General features: G+C 54.2%; 1 protein-coding gene across 5 annotated transcripts in view; it reads left to right on the top strand.

The window, feature by feature from the left end:
* CTNNBIP1 (catenin beta interacting protein 1) overlaps nucleotides 1–19,589 on the top strand; it is a 46,738-nt gene extending 27,149 nt beyond the window's left edge. For 2 of the 5 annotated variants that reach the window (XM_043486255.1, XM_043486257.1), the window contains exons 3-5: nucleotides 1,560–1,678; nucleotides 2,266–2,374; nucleotides 18,908–19,589. In XM_043486255.1, the coding sequence (XP_043342190.1) occupies nucleotides 1,583–1,678; nucleotides 2,266–2,374; nucleotides 18,908–18,966 (264 nt within the window). In that variant the 5' untranslated portion in view covers nucleotides 1,560–1,582 and the 3' untranslated portion in view covers nucleotides 18,967–19,589. Of the gene's footprint in view, nucleotides 1–768; nucleotides 934–1,559; nucleotides 1,679–2,265; nucleotides 2,375–18,907 lie in introns of all 5 variants that reach the window. The other 3 variants (XM_043486256.1, XM_043486259.1, XM_043486258.1) reach the window with 3 other exon arrangements.
* The last annotated feature ends 466 nt before the right edge of the window (nucleotides 19,590–20,055 follow it).

Raw genomic sequence — 20,055 nt, 5'->3', positions numbered from 1 at the left:
ACAGGCGGGGAGGCAGAGGGGAGGGGAGCAGGGGGAAGAGTGGGGGGCAAGGAGGCAGGGCTGGCCTGCGGGGTCCCAGCAAGGACATGAAATGTATCCTGGGGTAGGCTGAAGTGAGGAGAAATTTCATCTGTTCTGGTTTGTTAAAATGATCATTCTGGCTACTTGTGTGGGGTGGGGGAGTGGAAGGAGGCGCAAACGGGTCAGCAGGTAGAGGAGCCAAGCCCTCCTGCTCAGCTGTGCCGGGAAGTTAGGACTGTCTCTGCACTGTGCAGCTGGCCCCGGGGATGGCCAGCTACCTCTCAGTCAAGGTCTTTCTGGAGGCAGCTCACCCCTCCTTCCCCATTACCAGTTGTGAATTGGGCCCTTTTCTGAGCCCGGAGGTGGCAGGGGGGCACACAATGGAAGAGAAGCGTGGGTTTTGGTGGTGTCAGGAAGGCCCCATAAGGCACTGCATTGAGCGCAAGGATGCAGTGAACACATTTTGCATTTTGCCCTGTTGTACAGGCTTCAGGGCAGGAGCCCCTGTTAGCTTTGACAGGCGCCTCCAGGGAGGCTGCTGCCCAGGGCTATGGTACATTTCTGAGCCCGCCTTTCACCCGGGAGAGCCGGCCTTTCCTGGGCTTGCTGGCCCCTGAGGGATGGACCGTGTGAGGAGTGTCCTTGGCCCCAACTCGGCTCCCTCGGTCCTGCGAGCGCAGCTCCTTGGCACCAGGGCCGCGGAGGCTCCACCCCCACCAGCTGCTGCGTTATTTCTGACTCATCCAGGAGTTACAAGTGTGTAACCCAAACCCCTCCACGCCCGGCTTCCTCCCACTGGCTCCTCCTGGAGGGAGGAAACCCCGGGACGTCTCTCCCGGGACCTCGCCGCTGCAGGTCGGGTCCCCGCCACACCTGGACGCACTGCCGCTCGCAGGAGCCACCCTGTAACAGGTGGGTGGGCTGGCGAGGGTGGCAACCGCGAGCCCAGGCGGGTGTCTGCCCGCAGCCCCGGGCTCGCCGTCCCCATCGAGGGATTCCTTGGAGCCCGGCCCGGGAGCCGGCCTCTCGAACGTCAGGGACTTGTGCAGAGGGAGCTGTCTTGGTGTCTGGGGGCTGGGTACTGATCCCACGGCTTCTCCAGCTACAGGCCCCAGTCAGCTGCCTCGATCGCGTCACGTTGCTCCTCATGGAAGCTGCCTGCTTTGAGAGCTGGGGATACTTGGGGTTTTGTGCAGCACATCCCCTGGGCTCGTCGTAGCAGGAGCCTAGCTGAGGAGGTGACTAGAAGGTGACGCTGGCCAGGAGTCTGGGTCAGCTCAGCCCCTGGGGGCCCAGCAGCTCCACGCACAGAAGGGACTGGCCACCAGCGCCTGCTGCGAGGAGTGGGGGGTGGGTAGCTGCTCGGGCTGGCTGTTGGGCCAGCAGGGGTGAGGGAGGGACCGGCAACTCGCCTCCACGCTGGGCTGTCAGAAACGAGCCCCTGAGGCATCGTGGGCTGCCTGACACCTCCTGCCCGTGTGCGGGTCTGTGTCGTCCTGACACTGTCCCCCGCCCCCATGCTTCTCCTCACTCTGCAGCAGTCCCCAGAGCTGGCCAGGGGATGAACCGCGAGGGGGCCCCCGGGAAGAGTCCGGAGGAGATGTACATTCAGCAGAAGGTCCGAGTGCTGCTCATGCTGAGGAAGATGGGCTCCAACGTGAGTGCCTGCGGGGCGTCAGGCAGCAGGGCCCCCAGGGAGGGCGCCCGACGAAGGCATCCAGAGGGCCACAGCCGCCCTCCACAGCCATGGTCTGGGGAGGGGCTTGTGGGGGCTCTGGTTAGGCTGTGGCCGATTCAGGCTCCCGGACACAGACACCAGCAAGTCCAGTCCTGCCGGCCCTGCAGGGCAGTCTTCCCACCCCTTGTGCTAAGCTTGGGCCAGGCGGGTGAGGTTTTCTAAAGGCCCTGACCTTCCCTCCTTCCCCTCTCCCAAGAGCCTTCTTTTCCAGCGGGGCAGGACATTGCCTGAGAGGGCAGGGGGGCCCTCCGAGCCTGGCCTGCCCTACACTGGAATCCCAGTGCCGGATCTAATCCACAGTGGCAAGCCCTGTGGCTCCCATGGGCCAAGCTTCAGGGGTGGGAGCAGAGGGTTCAGAGTCTCACCCTGGGATGGAAAGGTCACATCTCAAGAATAGAGGCCTGGGGAGCGGAGAAGGAGGCACCCGTTGGGGATGAAGCCAGTCTGAGCAGGTGCCTCCGGGGCGGGTGCGAGCCACCCCTCACCCAGCTCTCTTGTCCTTGCAGCTGACGGCCAGCGAGGAGGAGTTCCTTCGCACCTACGCAGGGGTGGTCAACAGCCAGCTCAGCCAGCTGCCCCAGCACTCCATCGACCAGGGTGAGTCCATCGACCAGGGTGAGTGAGGGCCTGCGTGCCAGCCGCACCCTTCCCAGGGGCAGCAAGCGGTGGTTCCTTTAGAACGCATAGCTCCAGCCCTTGCAGACGGGCGATCCCCGAGAGAGAGGGAGTGATTCGGGGCAGACAAGGAGGGGCTGCAGCTCCCCCCACCCACACAGCTAACCCCGGGTGGCAGCAGCCTCTAAGTGTGGAGTCTGGGGTGCCTCCACGGCCTCCAGTCTGGTCCTTTCTTCCCCAGGTGGGAGCCAAGGACCCAATCAGGTAATGGGGGGGAAATCCCTTTTGGGCCTGGCGGAGGAAGCAGTGGCAGTGTCTGGGGGCCCTGTAACTGCAGAGGCTCTTGTGGTTGCATGTCTTTAGCCCTTGCCTGACCCCTGTCCACCCTGTTCAGGACAAGAAAACCACCCTTGTGTGCAGGGGCCTGGCCTGGTCGTAGACTTTACAGTGGCTGCTGTGTTCCTGGCTGTGCCCCGGGGGGTGGCCGCAGCGGCCCTGCAGGTCTGTGTGCCCGAGGGAGTTAGTTCTCTCTCGAGTGCCCTCAGCCAGCGGTAAGGTCAGCAGTGGGTAACACTGAGTGATTATTGTGTAGCAGGCTCAGGCTGAGTGCTTGATACACATCATTACATTTAACCTAGAGATAGAGATTTACCAGCTGTGTTACTTCTATTTAGCAGGCAAGGAAACTGGGGTTCAGAAGCAGTAAGCCACTGCAGCCAGTTCATGCCGCCAGTTACTGGGGGCGGGGGGGCCCAGAATGCAAACCTGCAGCTGGACTGCAGGGCTGGGTTCCACTCTTTTTGTCTTCTCTGGAGCCCAGAACCCTGCCCATCATCTTCATTCAGTCCTTTCCTTTTGTTCTCGTTACACTGGCTTGGAATTACTGGCTATTAAATCATGCAGCCAGGAGCCTGTCTGGTGTGAGCAGGCTCCCAGGAACTGGGCCCTGGTGGGTGTGTTTGCTGACCCCCAAGGCCAGGGAGGAGAGCCACTCTGGCACACAGGCCAGCTTTTCTTGAGGCTGCCCTTGTTCTCCTGGATGTCACAGGCAGGGCTCTGCCCTGGCACGGGGCCCGGTTCCCGAGCTCTGACGCTGGGTGTGACCCGGCCTGTGCACCCAGCTCAGCAGAAATGTACAGGGTGTTCCAGCGGCTCCAACAGCTCCCGGGTCGGCCGCTCACCCTGGCCACACTCATGCCACAGCCTGTTCCACCCCAGCTGCGCTGTTGGCCACCGCTGGGAGAGGAGGAGATGAGGGGTGTGGCCCTGCCCCTGTCCTGGGATATCTCTTGTGGGAGAGGCCTTTTCTTTTCCAGGACTGATCTGGGTTTTAGCATGGGTCCCTCTCCCCTGCTCCTGAAACCGTCCTGCTTTCTGAGTTCCTGGGGCATCACATTTTCTGCCAGCCTGGTCTTGGGTCACTGGGCTAACCTGATTTTGAGTTCTGGTTCTAAGACTACCTCTAGAAGAATGCTCTTAATGGGAAAAATCAAAAGAAGCTGTAAAACTGTATGTCAGTGTAGAAAATGCTGCCACATGTACTCCCCTGCTCCCGCCCATATCCACATACTCATGCATAGAACAGAAAAAGCGGAAAGAATATTTAGCAGGTTGTTTATAGAAAATTTTGATAGAGGGTGGGACCATATAAGACACCTTGAGTTTCTAAGTCACACACTTTTTTGCTAAAACTAATTTTTTACCGTTGCACATACTTTTTTTTTTTTGGACAATAAGGGGAAGTTTGTTTTATTTTTTTAGTCTCTGAACTTTTATTTTTGGTTTTCTAGTTTTCTTTTCTTTCTTTTTCTTTTAAAATTGAAGTATAGTTGATTTACAATGTTGAATTATTTCCTCCTATATAGCAAAGTGATTCAGTTATGCACATATATGCATTCTTTTTTTAATATACTTTTCCATTATGGTTTATCATAGGATACTGAATATAGTGCTCTGTGCTAAAGAGTAGGACCTTGTTGTTTAAAGGGGAAGTTTTAAAAAGTACTTGTTATCTTGCTTGGCTAAACCAACAATTGAAAACAAACTCTGTTGAGTTATTTAAGGCAGTCATGGTGACCTCACCTGGCCTGAAACTGCTGAGCAGTCAGGAGTGAGCTGTGGGCGTGTAGCTGTGAATTTGTGGTGCTGGAATCTGGACCCTCCCGGGTTTGGGGCATCCACAGACAGCCAGGCTGGCCTTGGGTACTTCTCTCTCTTGGGAACAGACTCCTGGGACTAAACCTGGAGCCAGGGGGAGAATATCTGGGGAGATGGTTCTCTGCTGCTGGGGTGTCCTTCAGTCTGCCTCTCCTCCCACAGTCACCTCTGACCTGAACCATTGAGAAAATAGGCTGCAGAAAGGCCTGAAGGAGAATTCCCCGGGGTGTGAGTTGGAAGGGGGGAGGGGTCAGCAGTGCCTGGAAGAGCTTCCGGAGCACACTGTATTTCCTTTGTCTCTTGCACTGTGGAGGTTCAAGTCTGAGAGCAGGACCCTACATTTCTGACCACGCCGTTGGGCCACGTGGGGTTCGAATAACATTCTAGTCTGTCCACTTTCTTCATTGGCAGAGCCGCCCGCAGCTGATACCATAGGGCCTGTTGCTCTCAGAGGCTCAGGCACAGCCCAGGTGGCAAAAGCTCAAGATCATTGCTTTCATTGCTCAGGACGCCAGCATGAAAAGCCCAGAAAGGCCTAGGAGCATTTGGGGTGGTCGGCAAGGCGGTCCCAGAGAAGCCTGGTGTGGGCGCCTCCTGCCACTAGGTGGCACTGTCTCTCAGCAGATGCCCTTGCTCTGCTCCTGGGAGCCCTTGCAGCTCTTACCTCTGCTGTACCAGCTGCCCTCGGTAGGGGGCCTGGGCTGCCCCATCACCAGTCAGCGCATGGCAGTCGGTCCTAGGGTCCTGCCCACCACCTTAGACCTGCCCATGCTTCTCCTCTGAGGCTGGAGGGGTCTGGAACCAGGAGCGCTGCTTGCCCTCCCCAGACCCGGGGAGGAGAGCAGGCTGCGCATTGCTTACCTGGGCATTGCTCCCCCCACCCCCACATCCCATCCTTCCCCCACTGAATGTGTCTTCAGTACCTGCTGGGTGCAGACAGCTGCTGGAGACCCCAGTGCACAGGCCCGCACCTTACGGCCTCACTGACTGGTTCCAGCAGAGGGTGCCGGTTGCCCCTGCTACCCTGTACTGAAGCCGGCATGGACCTGCCTGGCCTCTGTTAATCCGAGACCACCCTCGAAGTCTCTCAGTGACTTCCTACTGCCTTGAGGATATAGTCCAAACCCCTTAGCCATGATGTGTGGGACCCCCCGCCCCCACTACCTCTCCCGCCCTCGCCCCCCGCACCTACCTCTCCCACCCTCAGCCCCCCACCCCCGCCACAACTACCTCCCCCACCTCCGCCCCAGACACCAGGACTTCATACTCCATAAACAGCCACACTGAGTGGCTTTCTGCTCCCATCTCAAGCCTTGTGTATTCATGCCTTCCTGTCCCCGCATTTGCCTCTCGACGGCCAGGAGCCCAGCACTGACGCGCCCCCTCCCCTGCCTCCCGCAGGCTGGGCCAGGCCCTCCTCTCATCTCCACCACACACGTGCATCTCAGCTGTGCTGCTCCGCACGCTGTTTCCCGGTCCATCTCTGGACCAACTCTGAGCTCCTGTGGCTTCCCTCTTCACATTCGTGGGGCTTGGCCCCCCAGGCCCCCCGCATGTTCTTGGGTGAATAAATAGACTGGGCTCTGGGTCTGGAAGCTCAGAGTCCCCAGAAAGGCAAGAACATGAAGTGCTATCTCTTGGTCCCCATAGTGGCCGAGCAGACCCAACAGCTGAGTTTGAACCAAAGGCAGCCAGTGCTTCTCTGGGAAGATCACTTTGCTGAGAAGGCCTAGCTGTAGGCTTGGGGACAGAGAGCTGTAGCTTCCAAAATCAGGCTCAACAGAATGCTGAGTTCGTTCCTTTCTTGTCAGTGCTGTTCAATCTGTACCATATATTGATAATTTTTCCTGGCTATGAAAGAATGCATAATCATCATTGAAAATGGTTGGGAAAGATAGAAACAGCAGAAGCGCCTCAAAGATTGACTCTACAAATAGCTGAACCCATTACCTTGCGTTAGTTGCCCAGCAGGCTTTTTAAAAAAATATGCGTGAATTTCCATTACAAAGTTGTAATGAATTTCCATATAATGTAAATATTATAATATCCATTTTAGTTTCCATTTTTTACTTAGGATAATTTTGTTTAGTCACTAACATGTTTGACTCTTTTGCAACCCCCTGGACTGTATGTAGCCTGCCAGGCTTCTCTTTCCATGAAAGTCTCCAGGCGAGAATACTGGAGTGTGTGGCCATTTCCTTCTCCAGGGCATATTACTGACCCAGGGATTGAACCCATGGCTCCTGCGTGGCAGGCAGATTGTTTACCACCAAGCCACCTGGGAAGCCCTATGGGAATTTTTCCGTGTCCTTGATTTCTGAGAAAGTGATTCAGCAAAATCATAGGATGTGCGGCCATGTGGCTGTGCCATTGTTTTCTGACTGATCCTTTACTGTTGGATGTGTGATTCTCATCTTTGCCATTAATTATAATTAATTTAATTTCTTGAGCTCCTACTGTGTGTCAGGTTCTGTGTTAAGTAGCACATAAAGTTACCCCAGGGAGTCCTCCCAACAGGGCTGTGAGGCAGAGGTGATCACAGCCCCACTTTCCCAATGAAAAAACAGGCCCTGAGAGGTTGAGTGAGATGCTCAAGGCCATGGAATCAGCTGTGTGGCTCCTGCCATGTGGTTCTAGATATGGCTTACAGGCCATGTGTGTTTCCAAGCATAACAGTGTTTTACCTGAGGGGCAGGTGTGATGGAGGCGGTTAGCATGGTATTTCAGGAGGGCATGAAAAAGTTGGAAGGGTTTCCTGTTGCTGTTTTCTGGACTTTTCACCTCTGGGCCCCTTTAAACATGTTCGCTGTGAGCTCTGGGTCTCTCCCTGACCCAGCGCTGCTTCCAGGATGAACACCTGGCCAGTGCCAGTTCCAGGCCCCCAGTGCACTTGGCAGAATCCTGCTTGTGGCCATTCACCTGCAGACCTGCCATCCTCCAGCCATGCTCCGTGTGGACCCTCATCTGGCTGTCTCGGAGCTGGAGGGACCTGTCGAGATGTGGCCCCTTGTGTTAAGGAAGCCCGCGTCCTTTCTCTTGCCCTCTTCTTGGCCCTGGAGCTGTTCTTGCCCTCTTCTTGGCCTTGGCATGCTGGCTCCCCCAGCCTGTTCCAGCCTCTGTCTGATCACACTCTTTCTCAAAGAGGCTTTCCAGGGAAAGGTCCCCAGCCTGAGCCAGCTGGGCGGTCCCGGGGTGCTGCTGGCTTTTCCCTGCGGAAGCCAAGGCTGCAGGCTCTGAGTCTGCTGCCAGAGAGCCTAAAATAGGTCATTTGGTCTCAGGGTTACACTGAGAGCCTTGTTAAAATAGCTGTGGTTGTGGGCAAGCCAGCGGGGAGCCAGGGCCTCGGGAGGGGAGGGGAGGGGAGGGCAGGGCTCACCCCACCCAGGGGTGATCTCCTCTGGGGATCAAGCATGATCACCCCTCTACACGTCACCCCTCTTGACCCTCTTCAGCAGCACATGGGTAGGGGTTCTAGCTCCATCTGCCTTTCACAGCCAGCGTCCTTCCTGGAATCCTCTCCTACACCCTCCGGCCTCTGCTCTTACGCTCCTCTGCTGCCCTGTCTGCTCTTCCGGGGTTGGCCCCGAGTTCCTCCTCTGGCTCCTGAACTGCCCGTGCATCTTTGCTTCCACGGAGCCCTTGTCACATCTCATTGGGAGCCCGAGGTCCAGCTCTGGCCCAGAGCGGGCTCTCTCCCCCATGTAGACAGGCTCCCTCTCCGTGACCAGCTGCCCAGGTGCCAGGACCCCCCTCTGCCCACATGTGGCTCCCAGGCTTCTCCCAGGGCCTCCAGGTAATAACCAAGTCTGGATGAAATTGCAGGCAGGCCCCAGGAGAATGCCAGTCAGTGGGATGGGAAGCTAATCTTTTTAAAGTTTAATCAACACTTTCATGAGAATTACTTGTAACCTAATAATGATAAATGTGAACTAAAAAAATCTCATATACATTGAATTCAACTGAAAAAATCAACCAGGAAGACTTGGTAAGAGATAACTTGTATCACAGAAAAAGAAAAAGGCTTAAGACAGGGTGAGGATCACGCTGAGGAGCGGGCTGGTTGCTCTGTTCAGCATCTGGCTCTGGCCTGTGAAGTGTTGCCTTGATCTTCCCTCCTTCACTGGCGTGATGTCTGCTATTGTGTGGAGCTGAGAGCAGGGACCTCCAAGCCCTGTGCACCTCAGTACCTTCCTCCTGACACCTGCCCAGGAGAGGCAGACCTCTGTCCTGGAGAAGAGCATCAAGGGCCCCTGGGTTCAGCAATGGCTCCTTCCTGCCCACAGTCACCCATTGATCTGGATGCCAGGCAATGGCTCCCAGCCTCAAGCTGCCAGCGCAGCCAGGTAGATGGAAACAGGCGTAAACACATAAAGACCTCTGGGTGCAGATCCCAGGATGACTGACCCCATGGGCAGGGAACCCACCTAGAAAGCCCCAGAGAAAAGATGCTGTCTGCTGGGTCTTGAAGGATTCACTGGTGACTCAGATGGTAAAGAGTCTGCCTGCAATGCCAGAGACCTGGGTTTGATCCCTGGGTTGGAAAGATCCCCTGGAGAAGGAAAAGGCTACCTACTGCAGTATTCTTGCCTGGAGAGTTCCATGGACAGAGGAGTCTGGCAGTCCATGGGGTCCCAAAGAGTTGGACACAACTGAGTGACTAATGCTGAAGGATGCACAGGAGTGCATGTGGACAGACAAGGAGAAGGATGGCACAGACCAAGGGAGTCCTGGAGCCTGCCCAGCCTGGGGCAAGTGTCCCCCAAGGGGCGAGTGTGGGTGGTAAGTGACTGGAAAGGCAAACAGGCGCGGAACAGAGTAAATTCTGGAGATGAGGCCATGGGGGTTACCAGGACCCGAGGGGTGGGATGGCCAGGCCAGTGGCTGTTCATCTAGGGTGAGCACTGGGGAAAGGTCACAAGGCAGATGCTGGGGCAGAGAGACACCCAGAAGGTCACAGCAGTGTCCTGTGAGCAAGTGGGGGTAGGGTTGGAGGCGAGGCCGTGTGGACGGGGCTCCTGGACTGAGCAGCTACAGAGGAGGGGCAGGCAGGGGCCCCCCAAGTGGGCAGTGTGTGGGATCCTCCAGGAGCAGGCAGGGGTTAGGTTAGAACCCAGGTGTAAGGAGGGAGCAGATTTGGGGATTGGGTGTGGGTGAGGCCCCCCAGGGAAAGCAGGCAGAGGGAGGGGATGTGGAACCCTGTGAGCTTAGCACCATGGCCAGCAGGGGGCACAGGGGAGCTCAGAAAGGAGGAGAGGATCAGCTGGCTCACCATCAGGGTCCCCAGGGTTCCTAATTAATGTCAGTGGTGACTTTTCCCAAAACAGTGTCTGTGGATCCTGGCTGAAGAAGGCAGATTGCTGAGGGCTGGGAGTATATGGCATGGAAGCAGGACAGAAGGTTGGATGAGAAGGGACAGCAGCTCAGGGGTGGGGACCGTTTGTAGCGTTGAGTTCTCAGAATGTGGGCCACAGACCACTGCACCTGAATCACGGAGGGCACTTACTAAAAAAATGCAGATGCCTGGGCCCCACCCCAGCCCTGCTGGATTAGTGTGTCTGCCAGGTGGGCCTGGACATCTGCATTTGAAGCAAGACCCCAGGTGGTTGTGATGCCCTCCAGAATTTGAGAATATGCTGGGACTCTGGGTGAAGACCTGGCCCTTCTCCTGGAGGGACCCCCTCTGCCCCTTCCGGATTCTGTCCCTTCACACAACTCTCTGTAGTCTAGGAGAGATTCCATCGCAGGAGCTAAGAGGCTTGATAAGGGGCACCTCACCTTGGAAAAAAGACCCTGACGCTGGAAAGATTGAAGGCAGGAGGAGAAGGGGACGACAGAGGGTGAGGTGGTTGGATGGCATCATCGACTCAACGGACATGAGTTTGAGTAAACTCTGGGAGTTGGTGATGGACAGGCAAGCCTAGCATGCTGAAGTCCATGGGGTTGCAAAGAGTAGGACACAACTGAGCTGACTGAACAACAATACCTTGGAAAACAACCCCCAGAGGCAGGATGTATGTGTTGGGCTCAGTGGAATGTGGGAGGGGTGGGTGGCCTGGGGTTCCTGGGTCTAGAGCAGAGCAGGTGTAATGGCACCCCCAGAGTGGGACCCCACCAGCTTCTGTTTGGGATGTTTCATGCTGCCGATGTTATCTGGGTCAGTCCAATGAGGGGACGGGATACGTGTGTTTTGCAGATGAGGAAACCGAGGTGGATATGCAGGGACTAGGCAGGGTTCAGACTCTGGCCCAGGTACCCCTATCCACCTGAGGAGCCTAAGCCTGGGGAGGCCCGCGTTGGCCTATCGGGAGGCCCAGTGCCTCTTCCAGGAGCCCCCTTGCACCTAAGCCCATGTGCCCCGCCTTTTGCAGCCAGGGCACCCGGTGACATGGTTGCCAGCTTAGAGCCCAGAGGGCATCACCAAGCCTGGAGCTCGCTTGGCTGCTGAGACCGTGGAGGATCTGGGGTGCTGTTCCCATGGCAACCAGTGTCATGCTATCTCTGGGGAAAAGTCATCCTCTGGGAACTTGGGCAGCAGAGCTGAGAGGCACAGAACCCTGGGCTCCAGGGCTGCAGCTGCTCAGAGAAGCACATGACACCCAGCGGGTCTGGGTCTCTGTGCAAGGAGGTCTTGTCTAGTCCAGGGTAGGGCCCTGCCTCAGCCCGGTGGACACCTTCGCCCTTGGACGAGTGTCTTGGACCTGTGTTTCCGTGAGGGAGCCTTGCTGCCTGGCTGATCTCCCCAGAGCAGGTAGCTGAGCCGTGCTGCTTGGGGTAGCCAGGTAGCCAAGTAGCAGATGCTGGTTGCCATGGATGGCAAGATAGTGACCTCAGGGGACCGAGAGAGAATGCCACAACCCAAGTGACGTGGTCAGAGAAGGGGCAAACAGCAGAAACGGGGATCACCCTGGACGCTTTGGAGCCTGTGGCCGTGTGCATGGAGGGATGACCCAGACCTGGCAGTTGTGGTTCCCTGGACAGTTTTGAAGAACTTTTACCACTTAACTCCCTCTGCAAAGTTAACTTTGCCCAAGTTAACCTCCAGCTGGACTTGGGAGCCTGTGTATGTGCGCTAAGAAGCTTCAGTCATGTCTGACTCTTTGCAGCCCCATGGACTGTAGCCCGCCAGGCTTCTCTGACAATGGCGATTCTCCAGGCAAGAATACTGGAGTGGGTTGCCATTTCCTCCTCCAGGGAGACTCTGGGGGTTGGGGTTTTATTTCTGAGTTTTCCAGGCCCCGGTCCTTTGCCCTCATTAGGAAGAGGTCAGGAGGTCACGAGATCCCCAGCTCAGAAAGAAGTCGTCCTGGGAGATTCCAGCCAGGGGTGGGTGTGCGGTTTCAGAGCAGCTGGGGGACAGACTTGGAGGCGCCCATGACCCTGGATCAGGGGGTGTGGGTGTCCCCACCCATAGCAGATACTGGTGCTGGGCATCCCCCCTTTTCTCTGGTGACATCTGCACACGGCTGTGTCCTGCACTGGGGGCCCTGGGGCTGGCTGCCTTGGAAGCTGGCCCAGGCTCTTGCACCTTCTGTCAGTTTCTTGGGGAGGGTTTACCCTCAGGGTTCCCACCTCCTGTGAGCGCAGGCTCCTCCTCTGAGCTGGGCTTTTGGGGAGCTACAGCGGAGCAAGTGCTTTGCTGGATGGAGGCTGGAACTGCACGGTTAGCACATCCCAGAAGTCAGGAGGCTCTGTGTATTCCTTCCGCCACCTGGCCTCTCTGTCTCCGCAGGATCCCTCTTGGAGAGGGTCAGGGGGGTATCTGGAGCCGTCCTCGTGGGCCCTGGGACTAGGCCTGCTCCAGTGAGGGTCTGTGCCTCTCCTGGAAAGGGTTTTCCACTAGGATGTCCCCTGCTGGGTCTGAGAAACAGGCCTTCCGTGCCCTTCCTGCATCCACTGCTTCAGGGCTGCAGTCATCTCTGTTCCTCTTTGCTGCTCTTTTCACCCCTGGGCCTTTCTCCAGACCTTGCCGGTCTGCCCCACACCCTGCAGAGAGCTGCTCCCCAATGGCAGCACACTGGTTCCCTTCAGAGAGCCAGGCCGGGCTGGGGCCATGGGTGGCGCTGGTGTGTGGAGCCTGTACTGGGCTTTTGATTCTGTTGGTGTGAATTCACCCTGAGCTTGCAAACAGACCAGTGACCCCATTGTCTGTCTCCCGCCCCCAGCTGGGGGCCGGCTTCCCTTTTCTAAGCTCCTGAATGTTTGTCATTTTTCTCTCCCCAGTCACTTGACTGGACTCCATTAAAGAGGCAGAGCTGAAGTGGGACATGGGACGGAAAGGCCCACTGGGTGCTTGGCTCTGGTTCAGAGAGCTACGCCCTCCCCAGCGCCTTGGCCCCGCTCTCCATAGCAGGCGAGCCATGGGACTAGGGGGGCATCTGGCAGAGCAGTGGGCCTGGGCAGGGGACAGGGTCTGGCCAGGCGCCTCCCGAGTGGGCCTTCTAGACTCCACCTTCATTTTACTCTAGTTCATCCACCCCAGGCCTGCTTCTTTGTGCTTTGCAAGTCCTGGGTCTTGCTTCCATTCTCGTGGGGGCAGGTATATGGGTGCACGCTCTGCCAGGAGAAGCCTCAGTGCTCAGGGTGACTGGGGCAGGACCGGTTATTTCCTTCTCCTCATAGAAAACGACAACGCGTGTCGTGCCACGTGCGTGGTCTTCCAAGTCTATACCGGGTCTTCGCTCTGTCTCTGATTCACCAGGTTGTTTCATCTCTCTGAGCTCCTCACCTCTAATGGTTCATCCTGTGTCACTGTTTTAGACATTGAGGTCAGGGAAAGCCAGGGGAGTTGACTGTACACCGACTGGCATGAAGCGTGAGAGCTGTGAGATGGACTTGGGAAGAGCACTGAGGCCAGGGAAGGAGCAGGTGCAAAGGCCTGAGGCTCAGGTTCCTGTGCCTGAAGGACAGGCAGGAGCCCCTGTGGCTGGAATGGGGTGAAGGTAGAGGAGGTGTATGGAAGGAGGGGAGGAGGCAGCCAGAGGCCCGATTGCATTGGGTCTTGCAGCTACAGGGTGAGTTTGGAGTTTCCCTTGAGTGTGATGAGAAATCGTACAATAAGCCACCTTTGGAGAGTTGTGAACAGAGGAGCGGCAGGAGCTGACTTGTGGTTTTAAGATCTTACTTGTGACTGCTGTGTAGAGAATGGATTGTCAGGGGCTAGAGTGGAGCGATCCAGGGAAAGAGGGTGCAGGGGGCTAGTGAGAGGGGTAGTGGTGGCCTGGACCAGGGTGGCAGTCGAGGAATGGTGATGAGTTCAGGATGCATTTTAAAAGTAGAGTCAGCAGGACTGGCTGATGTGTTGTATGTGGAGTGTTTGTGGAAGGGTTTATTTCTGGATTCCCAATTCTGTTCCCTTGATCTATGCCAGTTCTACCCAGACTTGTTTACTGTAGCTTTGTAGTAAGTTTTAAAATTCAAAAGTGTGGGTCCAACCTTGTTCTTTTTTCTCAAGATTATTTTGGCTATTCTGGATGCTTTGCATTCCCATATGAATTTTAGGAGTGTGTGTGAGAGAGAAGGAATCAGGAAGACCCCGGGGTTGGAGGTGCCGTCGCCTGAGGTGGCGGAGGCTGCAGGTACGCTGGTTTGGGGGCTGCACCTTGACCTTCCACCAGCAGTGTCTAAGGGTGCCAGTTTCTCCTGAATGCTTGCTATCATCTGTCTTTTGATTCCAGCTGTCCAGCGGCTGTGAAGCGATATCTCCTGGTGGTTTTGATTTGCATTTCCATAACGAATGATGATATTGGGCATCTTTTCATGCACACGTTGACCATTCACATATCTTCCTTGGAAAAATATCTGTTTGAATTCTTTGCCCATTTTAAACATTTGAGTCATTTAACTTTTTATTATTATTGAATTGTGTTATTTATATATTCTTGATATGAATCCCTTACCAGATTTGCAAATATTTTCTCTCATTCTGTAGGTTGTCTTCACTTTTTTTAATAGTATTTTTTGAAGCATAAAAGCTTTTATCCTTGATAAAGCCCAACTTATACATATATATATATTTTTTTTTCTTTTGTTAATGATGCCTTGGGTGTCTTATCTAAGAAACCATTTCCTAACCCAAGACTATGAAGATTTATTCCTGTTTTCTTCTAAGAGTTTTATACTTCAGCTCTTAGAATATTTAGGTCACTGCTTCATTTTGAGTTAATTTTTGTGTATGGCACAAAACAAGGGTTCAGCTTCATCTTTTACATGTAAGTATATCCAATTGTCTCAGCACCATTTGTTCAATTCTTTCAAATTGAACCCTTGGCACCTTTGTCAAAACTTAATTGACCACTAATGGAAGGGTTTATTTCTGGATTCCCAATTCTGTTCCCTTGATCTATGCCAGTTCTACCCAGACTTGTTTACTGTAGCTTTGTAGTAAGTTTTAAAATTCAAAAGTGTGGGTCCAACCTTGTTCTTTTTTCTCAAGATTATTTTGGCTATTCTGGATGCTTTGCATTCCCATATGAATTTTAGGAGTAGGTTGCCAATTTCTGTAAGAAAGGCAGCTGGAGTTTGATAGAAATTGTTGAATTTCGTCCAGCAGTGTTTTGTTGTGTGTTGTTTTTTTTTTTAATTTATTTTTGGTTGCACTGGGTCTTGGTTGCTGTGTGCAAGCTTTCTCTAGTTCTGACGAGCAGCAGCTTCTCCTGCTGGAGAGCACGGGCTCTCGGCACGCAGCCTTGAGTAGTTGCAGCCCTTGGGCTCAGCAGTCACAGCTCTCGGGCTCTAGAGCTCGGGCTTGGTAGTAGTTGAGGTGCACAGACATAGTTGCTGCATGTGGGATCTTCCCAGACCAGGGATCAAATCCATGTTCCCTGCATTGGCAGGCAGATTCTTATCCACTATACCACCAGAGAAGTCCTTAGCAATGTTTTAGACATTGATGTTTTGTTCTTTTTAGAGTTCAAATTTTGTACTCCATTTGTTAAATTTATTCCTAAGGATTTTATTATTTTTGCTGCTACTGTAAATGAAATTATTTTCTTAATTTCATTTTCAAACTATTCATTCCTAGTTTATAGAAATACAAATGATTTTTGGTATATTGACCTTATATCCTGTGACTTTAACTTATTAGTTCTAGTAATCTTTCAGTGGATTCCTTGGGATTTCCTATATGTGAGATCCATATCATCTACAAATACAGTTTTACTTCTTTCTTTCCAATTTGGATGCCTTTTATTTCTTTTTTTTTGTCAAATTGCCCTGGATAGAACCTTAAACATAGTATTGAATAGAAGTGGTGAGAGTGGATTTTGTCTACTTGTTCCTAATCTTAAAGGGGGAGAGCTTTCAGTCTTTACCATTAAGTATGATAATAGCTGTGGTTTTTTAGTAGGTGCCCTTTATCTGGTTGAAGAAGTTCCCTTTTATTCCTAGTGTGTTGGGTGTTTTTTATCATGAAGGGGTATTGAATTTTGTCAGATGTGTTTTCTGTGTCTATTCAAATGATTATATAGTTTTTGTTCTTTTTTCTATTGATAGGAGTTATTACATTAAGTGATTTTTGGGTATTGAACCAACCTTGCATTCCTGGGATAATGTCACTTGGTCACAGTATATAATCCTTTTTATATGTTGCTTGCTAGTATTTTGTGAGTGTTCTTGCATACCATAGATGTTATGAATATGTGTATTCATAAGAGATACTGGTCTGTAGTTCCTGTTCCTTGTGATGTCTTCATCTGGTTTTGGCTTTCTTTATCTTTTAATGGGTCAGAGAGTGTGGAACAGGAGAGACCGATCAGCTTTTCCCCTCCCGTACTCACTGCATCTGGTGGGGAAGGACAAATAGAAGCTCTGAGCCCACGTCCAGACAGGGTCGGCAAAAGTACCAATGAGATAGACCAGCCTCGTCTGTAAAATGAGATGGTAAACCTAGCTGATGGCCCAGAGGTGGTGAGCTGGGCCTGCTGGCTTCTCTGTAGTATCTTGCTGTTGTGAACCCTGCGTTTCCAGGACAGAACCTCTAAGGAAGGCCCCATATTCTGGCCTCAAAGGAGAAGGAGGGCTCATGAGGGTCAACTTTAGAGATCCCTCCTGGCTCTAAAGCTCTAAGAACTTGAATCATAATAATGAACTAAGCAGCTCACTCTCCACTGGGTGATGGGCCCCAATTCCGTGGAGAAGAGGAAGGGGAAGGGCCACATCCTCGCCTCACAGCCTGCAGGGTCAGGCCCTTGTCGAGTGATGAATGCCAGGCCAACCAGTGTAAGAAAGGTCAGAGGAGGCTCTGGAAGAGCCTGCCCTGCTCTGGGTCCCCAAAGGGAAGCAGGTCCCTGGTGGTGAGCCCTGGAAAACAGTGAGTCCTTTAGGAACAGAACAGAGCTGGGGTGGGCAGTGGCCCTCTGGGCCCTTCATGCACCGGTTCCAGCAGCAGAGTGGGAGGCCCTGTAAACAGGAGCCGTGGGTCCCCGGCCCTCTCTGCCCCAGCCAGGGATGGGCCGACCAGCTGGCGGAGCAGCCCTGGTGCAGATGTCTTGTTAGGGAGTTGCTGGAGTCCCTCAATGACCTTGAGGAGGTGACTTCTTTCTCCATCTCTCAGAGTGCAGCCCAGGTACACTCATCCTGCAGCCCCTGCGTCTGGGCTCCTCCAAGGAACCGATGGCCATTCCCTCTGCAGACTCACTCTTCCCTCCTGGGATGGCTGGTGCTATTTTTGTGCCTGCAGCTCAGCACAGAGGCCCAAGGTCCCTGCAAGCAAGCCCATGGGACAGGCCAGGAAAGCAGTGAGTGGGCTGCCACTGTGCATTGCCTCTTTTGCTGACAACTCCCCTTTACTGATCTCCCTCCAGCCCCCTCCTGCTTAGCGAGCTGGAGAGTCGGCACTCGGGAAAAGCCAGCATCTGTTAGGTAACCGGCTCAGCTGCCATGCAGGGTATGATGTAATCTTGGATCCTGTGGTTGCTAGGAAAATTCTGCCCGCAGTGATATTGCGTGGTCCGAGGAGCGAGGCGAGTACAGAATGTTCCCGAGAAGACAGGGGAAGGATTGCTAGGGCTTCCCAAGCACAGGAGCCCAGAGAAGTTGGATGACCCGAGCTCCTTTCTAAAAGCTTGTTCCCCTTGGCAGAAATAGAGGTTGTGCTGGTAGCAGCAGAACATCAAGTCAGGTGGGGTTGTGCGGCACAGTGACTCCCCTTGGCAGCAGCACCTGGGTGCTCTGGTGCCAAACTGCAGACACTTGTCTGTCATGTGACATCCTTCTGGAGGGGCCCTCCTCCTGCAACACCAGGGCTGGGCGCCTCCTCCTCCGCTCCTCCCGGCAGGACAGTTAGGAAAGAGGCAGGAGGAAGCTGCCTTGGGAAGTGGCAACTCCCTGCAGCTTGGAAGGAGCTGACCCACGCCATGCCCTGGGGGGCGGGCGGTGGTGGAGTCCTGCCCTCTCTCCAGTTTCCCATGCCAGCAGCTCCACCAGGCATCGCTCCCCCTGCCCCCCACCTCCCGCTCAGTGGCCGCACAACCCCTGTGTTGCTGTTCCAACCCTCCCCTCCCAGGGAGAATTCTCCAGCAGAACAGAAGTAGGTTTGAAGGGCCACAGGCAATTGGCTGCTCTTTAACGTTCAGGGCATGACCAAGAACCTAGGTTTAGAAAAAAGGGGAGAGACGTGGCAGGACCCAGGCACAGGAGGCAGAGCGGGACCTGCAGGTGACCTCACCTGCCCCACAGGGCCTGTGCTCAGTCCTTCCTCCGCAGCAGCTTAGGGGGAGGCAGGTCAGCATTCCAGGCTCTCCCCCACCTCCCTCCTGCCTTTTCTGGCTGCAAGTCAGAGCCTGTCTCAGGGAAAACAAGACAAAGGAAGTGGTTTCATGAGACCCTGGACCAGAATCCTCAAATCAACCATGAAAAATAGCAATAGAAAGATTATGGCCATTATTTGTCTCTGTAGGAGCCAGGCTGGAAATGGGCCTGGCTGTGCTCCTTTGAGCAGGTGATCGGGTTTGGACAAAGAGGAATGACTGCTAGAAATCAGGAGGGAGATCCTCCCAAAGGATGGAGACCAGAGTCTTAAGAAGGAAGAGGGCGTTTCCCAAGGGCCCCTGGCTTTGGTGACCTTGGAGCAAGGGTCACCAGCAGAGAGAGCGCTGCTCAGGACAGCAGCCTGGGTTCTTGTCCTGCTCCCCGCTCTTGGAGGTGTAGCCTAGAGTGAGCCTCTAAGCTTCACCCTGGCAACCTGCTGCCCAGGCCCGGCAGCTGGGTTGCTGGTGAATCCTGGCCAGGCTGTAGGGGTGGCTCAAGAGGGGCAGTGGGCTTCCCAAGAAGCACTTTGTTCTCAGAAAGCACCCCTCCTGGGAGGACTGACGCCACATGGGGGCTGCAGCCCAGCACCAGGGGCCCATCCAGCAGCGGTTCTCTCCTCACGGTCTGCAGGTGCGGAGGACGTAGTGATGGCGTTTTCCAGGTCGGAGACGGAGGACCGGAGGCAGTAGCTGCAACCCCGGTGGAACACCCTGGAAGCTGGCCAAGGCCAGGAGATCTGTGTGGACCTCACCGCTGAGTGGCAGAGGGTCATCTCTCCTCCCCCTGGCTCCCCACCCAACCCCACCCTGTCCCGCCCCAGGGCCACTCAGCATCCTCGGGGGAGACACCAATGGTGTGGTCACGATTGGCTTAAAGGGACGGACTCATGATTGGCTGCAGGAAGAAACCTTTTTATTTTTAAATCTTGACCAATGGAAACCTTTTTATTTTTATTTTCTGACTATTATTTTAAAAAAAGAAAAAAAATTTGAGCCTCGGGTGTATGGCTTCCCAAGAAGCTCTCCGAGCTCTGGTGCTTTATTTGGGTCACTCTTTAGGAACGTGAGGAGGTCCGATTGGCCGCTTAAACTGGAAAAGGATTTGATTGGCTGGCTAATGGGAACCTTTTTTTTTTTTTTCTTCTTTGATTGGCTGCAGGTGTTAGGCTGATCACAACAGCTCCTCTCTTTTGAATGTCGAAAACAGGGTTTGGGACATTGGTTGTTATATTTGACTTGAAAAAAAGAAAGAAAGAAACCAAGTGCGCTTTGCAATATTTATTACACAAAGAGCCTGCTGCTGTTTTCACGTGTTTTGTGTTTGCCTTCTATTGGTTTAGGCGTGTTTCGTTTTCCATTGGCTCACCCATGACTTCTGCCACCATGGGCCACCCACCAGCCCTTTGGTGGGTGGGCCCTCTCCAGTGAGGTGGGTGGGGGGCGGTCCACCTGGAGAGTGCATTTGCATTAATGACCACATCTGGCTTCATCAGCAAAAGGACCTCCCCCTTCAGGACCCCAAGCAGGATCCACAGCTGGAAAACAGAGCCCCCAAGGTTGTCCTGAATGAGTAGCCCAGAGCCTAGAGGAGACCATTCACCAGGATCACTTCCACGAGTTGGCAACCAGCCAGCCTCCCTCAGTGAGGATGGAATCGCTCACTTGCACCATCCGGGCCTCTCCAGCCTGCCCTCACTGAGCAGGGAGCCTCTTTCCCTTCAGTCATCATTCCCTCTGTAGCCAGCTTCCTGAGATCTCATCTGGGCAGGAGCTGCTCTC

This window comes from Cervus canadensis, chromosome 13 (genome assembly GCF_019320065.1).
Source record: "Cervus canadensis isolate Bull #8, Minnesota chromosome 13, ASM1932006v1, whole genome shotgun sequence".
NCBI lineage: Eukaryota > Metazoa > Chordata > Mammalia > Artiodactyla > Cervidae > Cervus > Cervus canadensis.
Note: the sequence above shows the minus strand (reverse complement) of the source record. Positions and strands in the feature narration are given on the sequence as shown.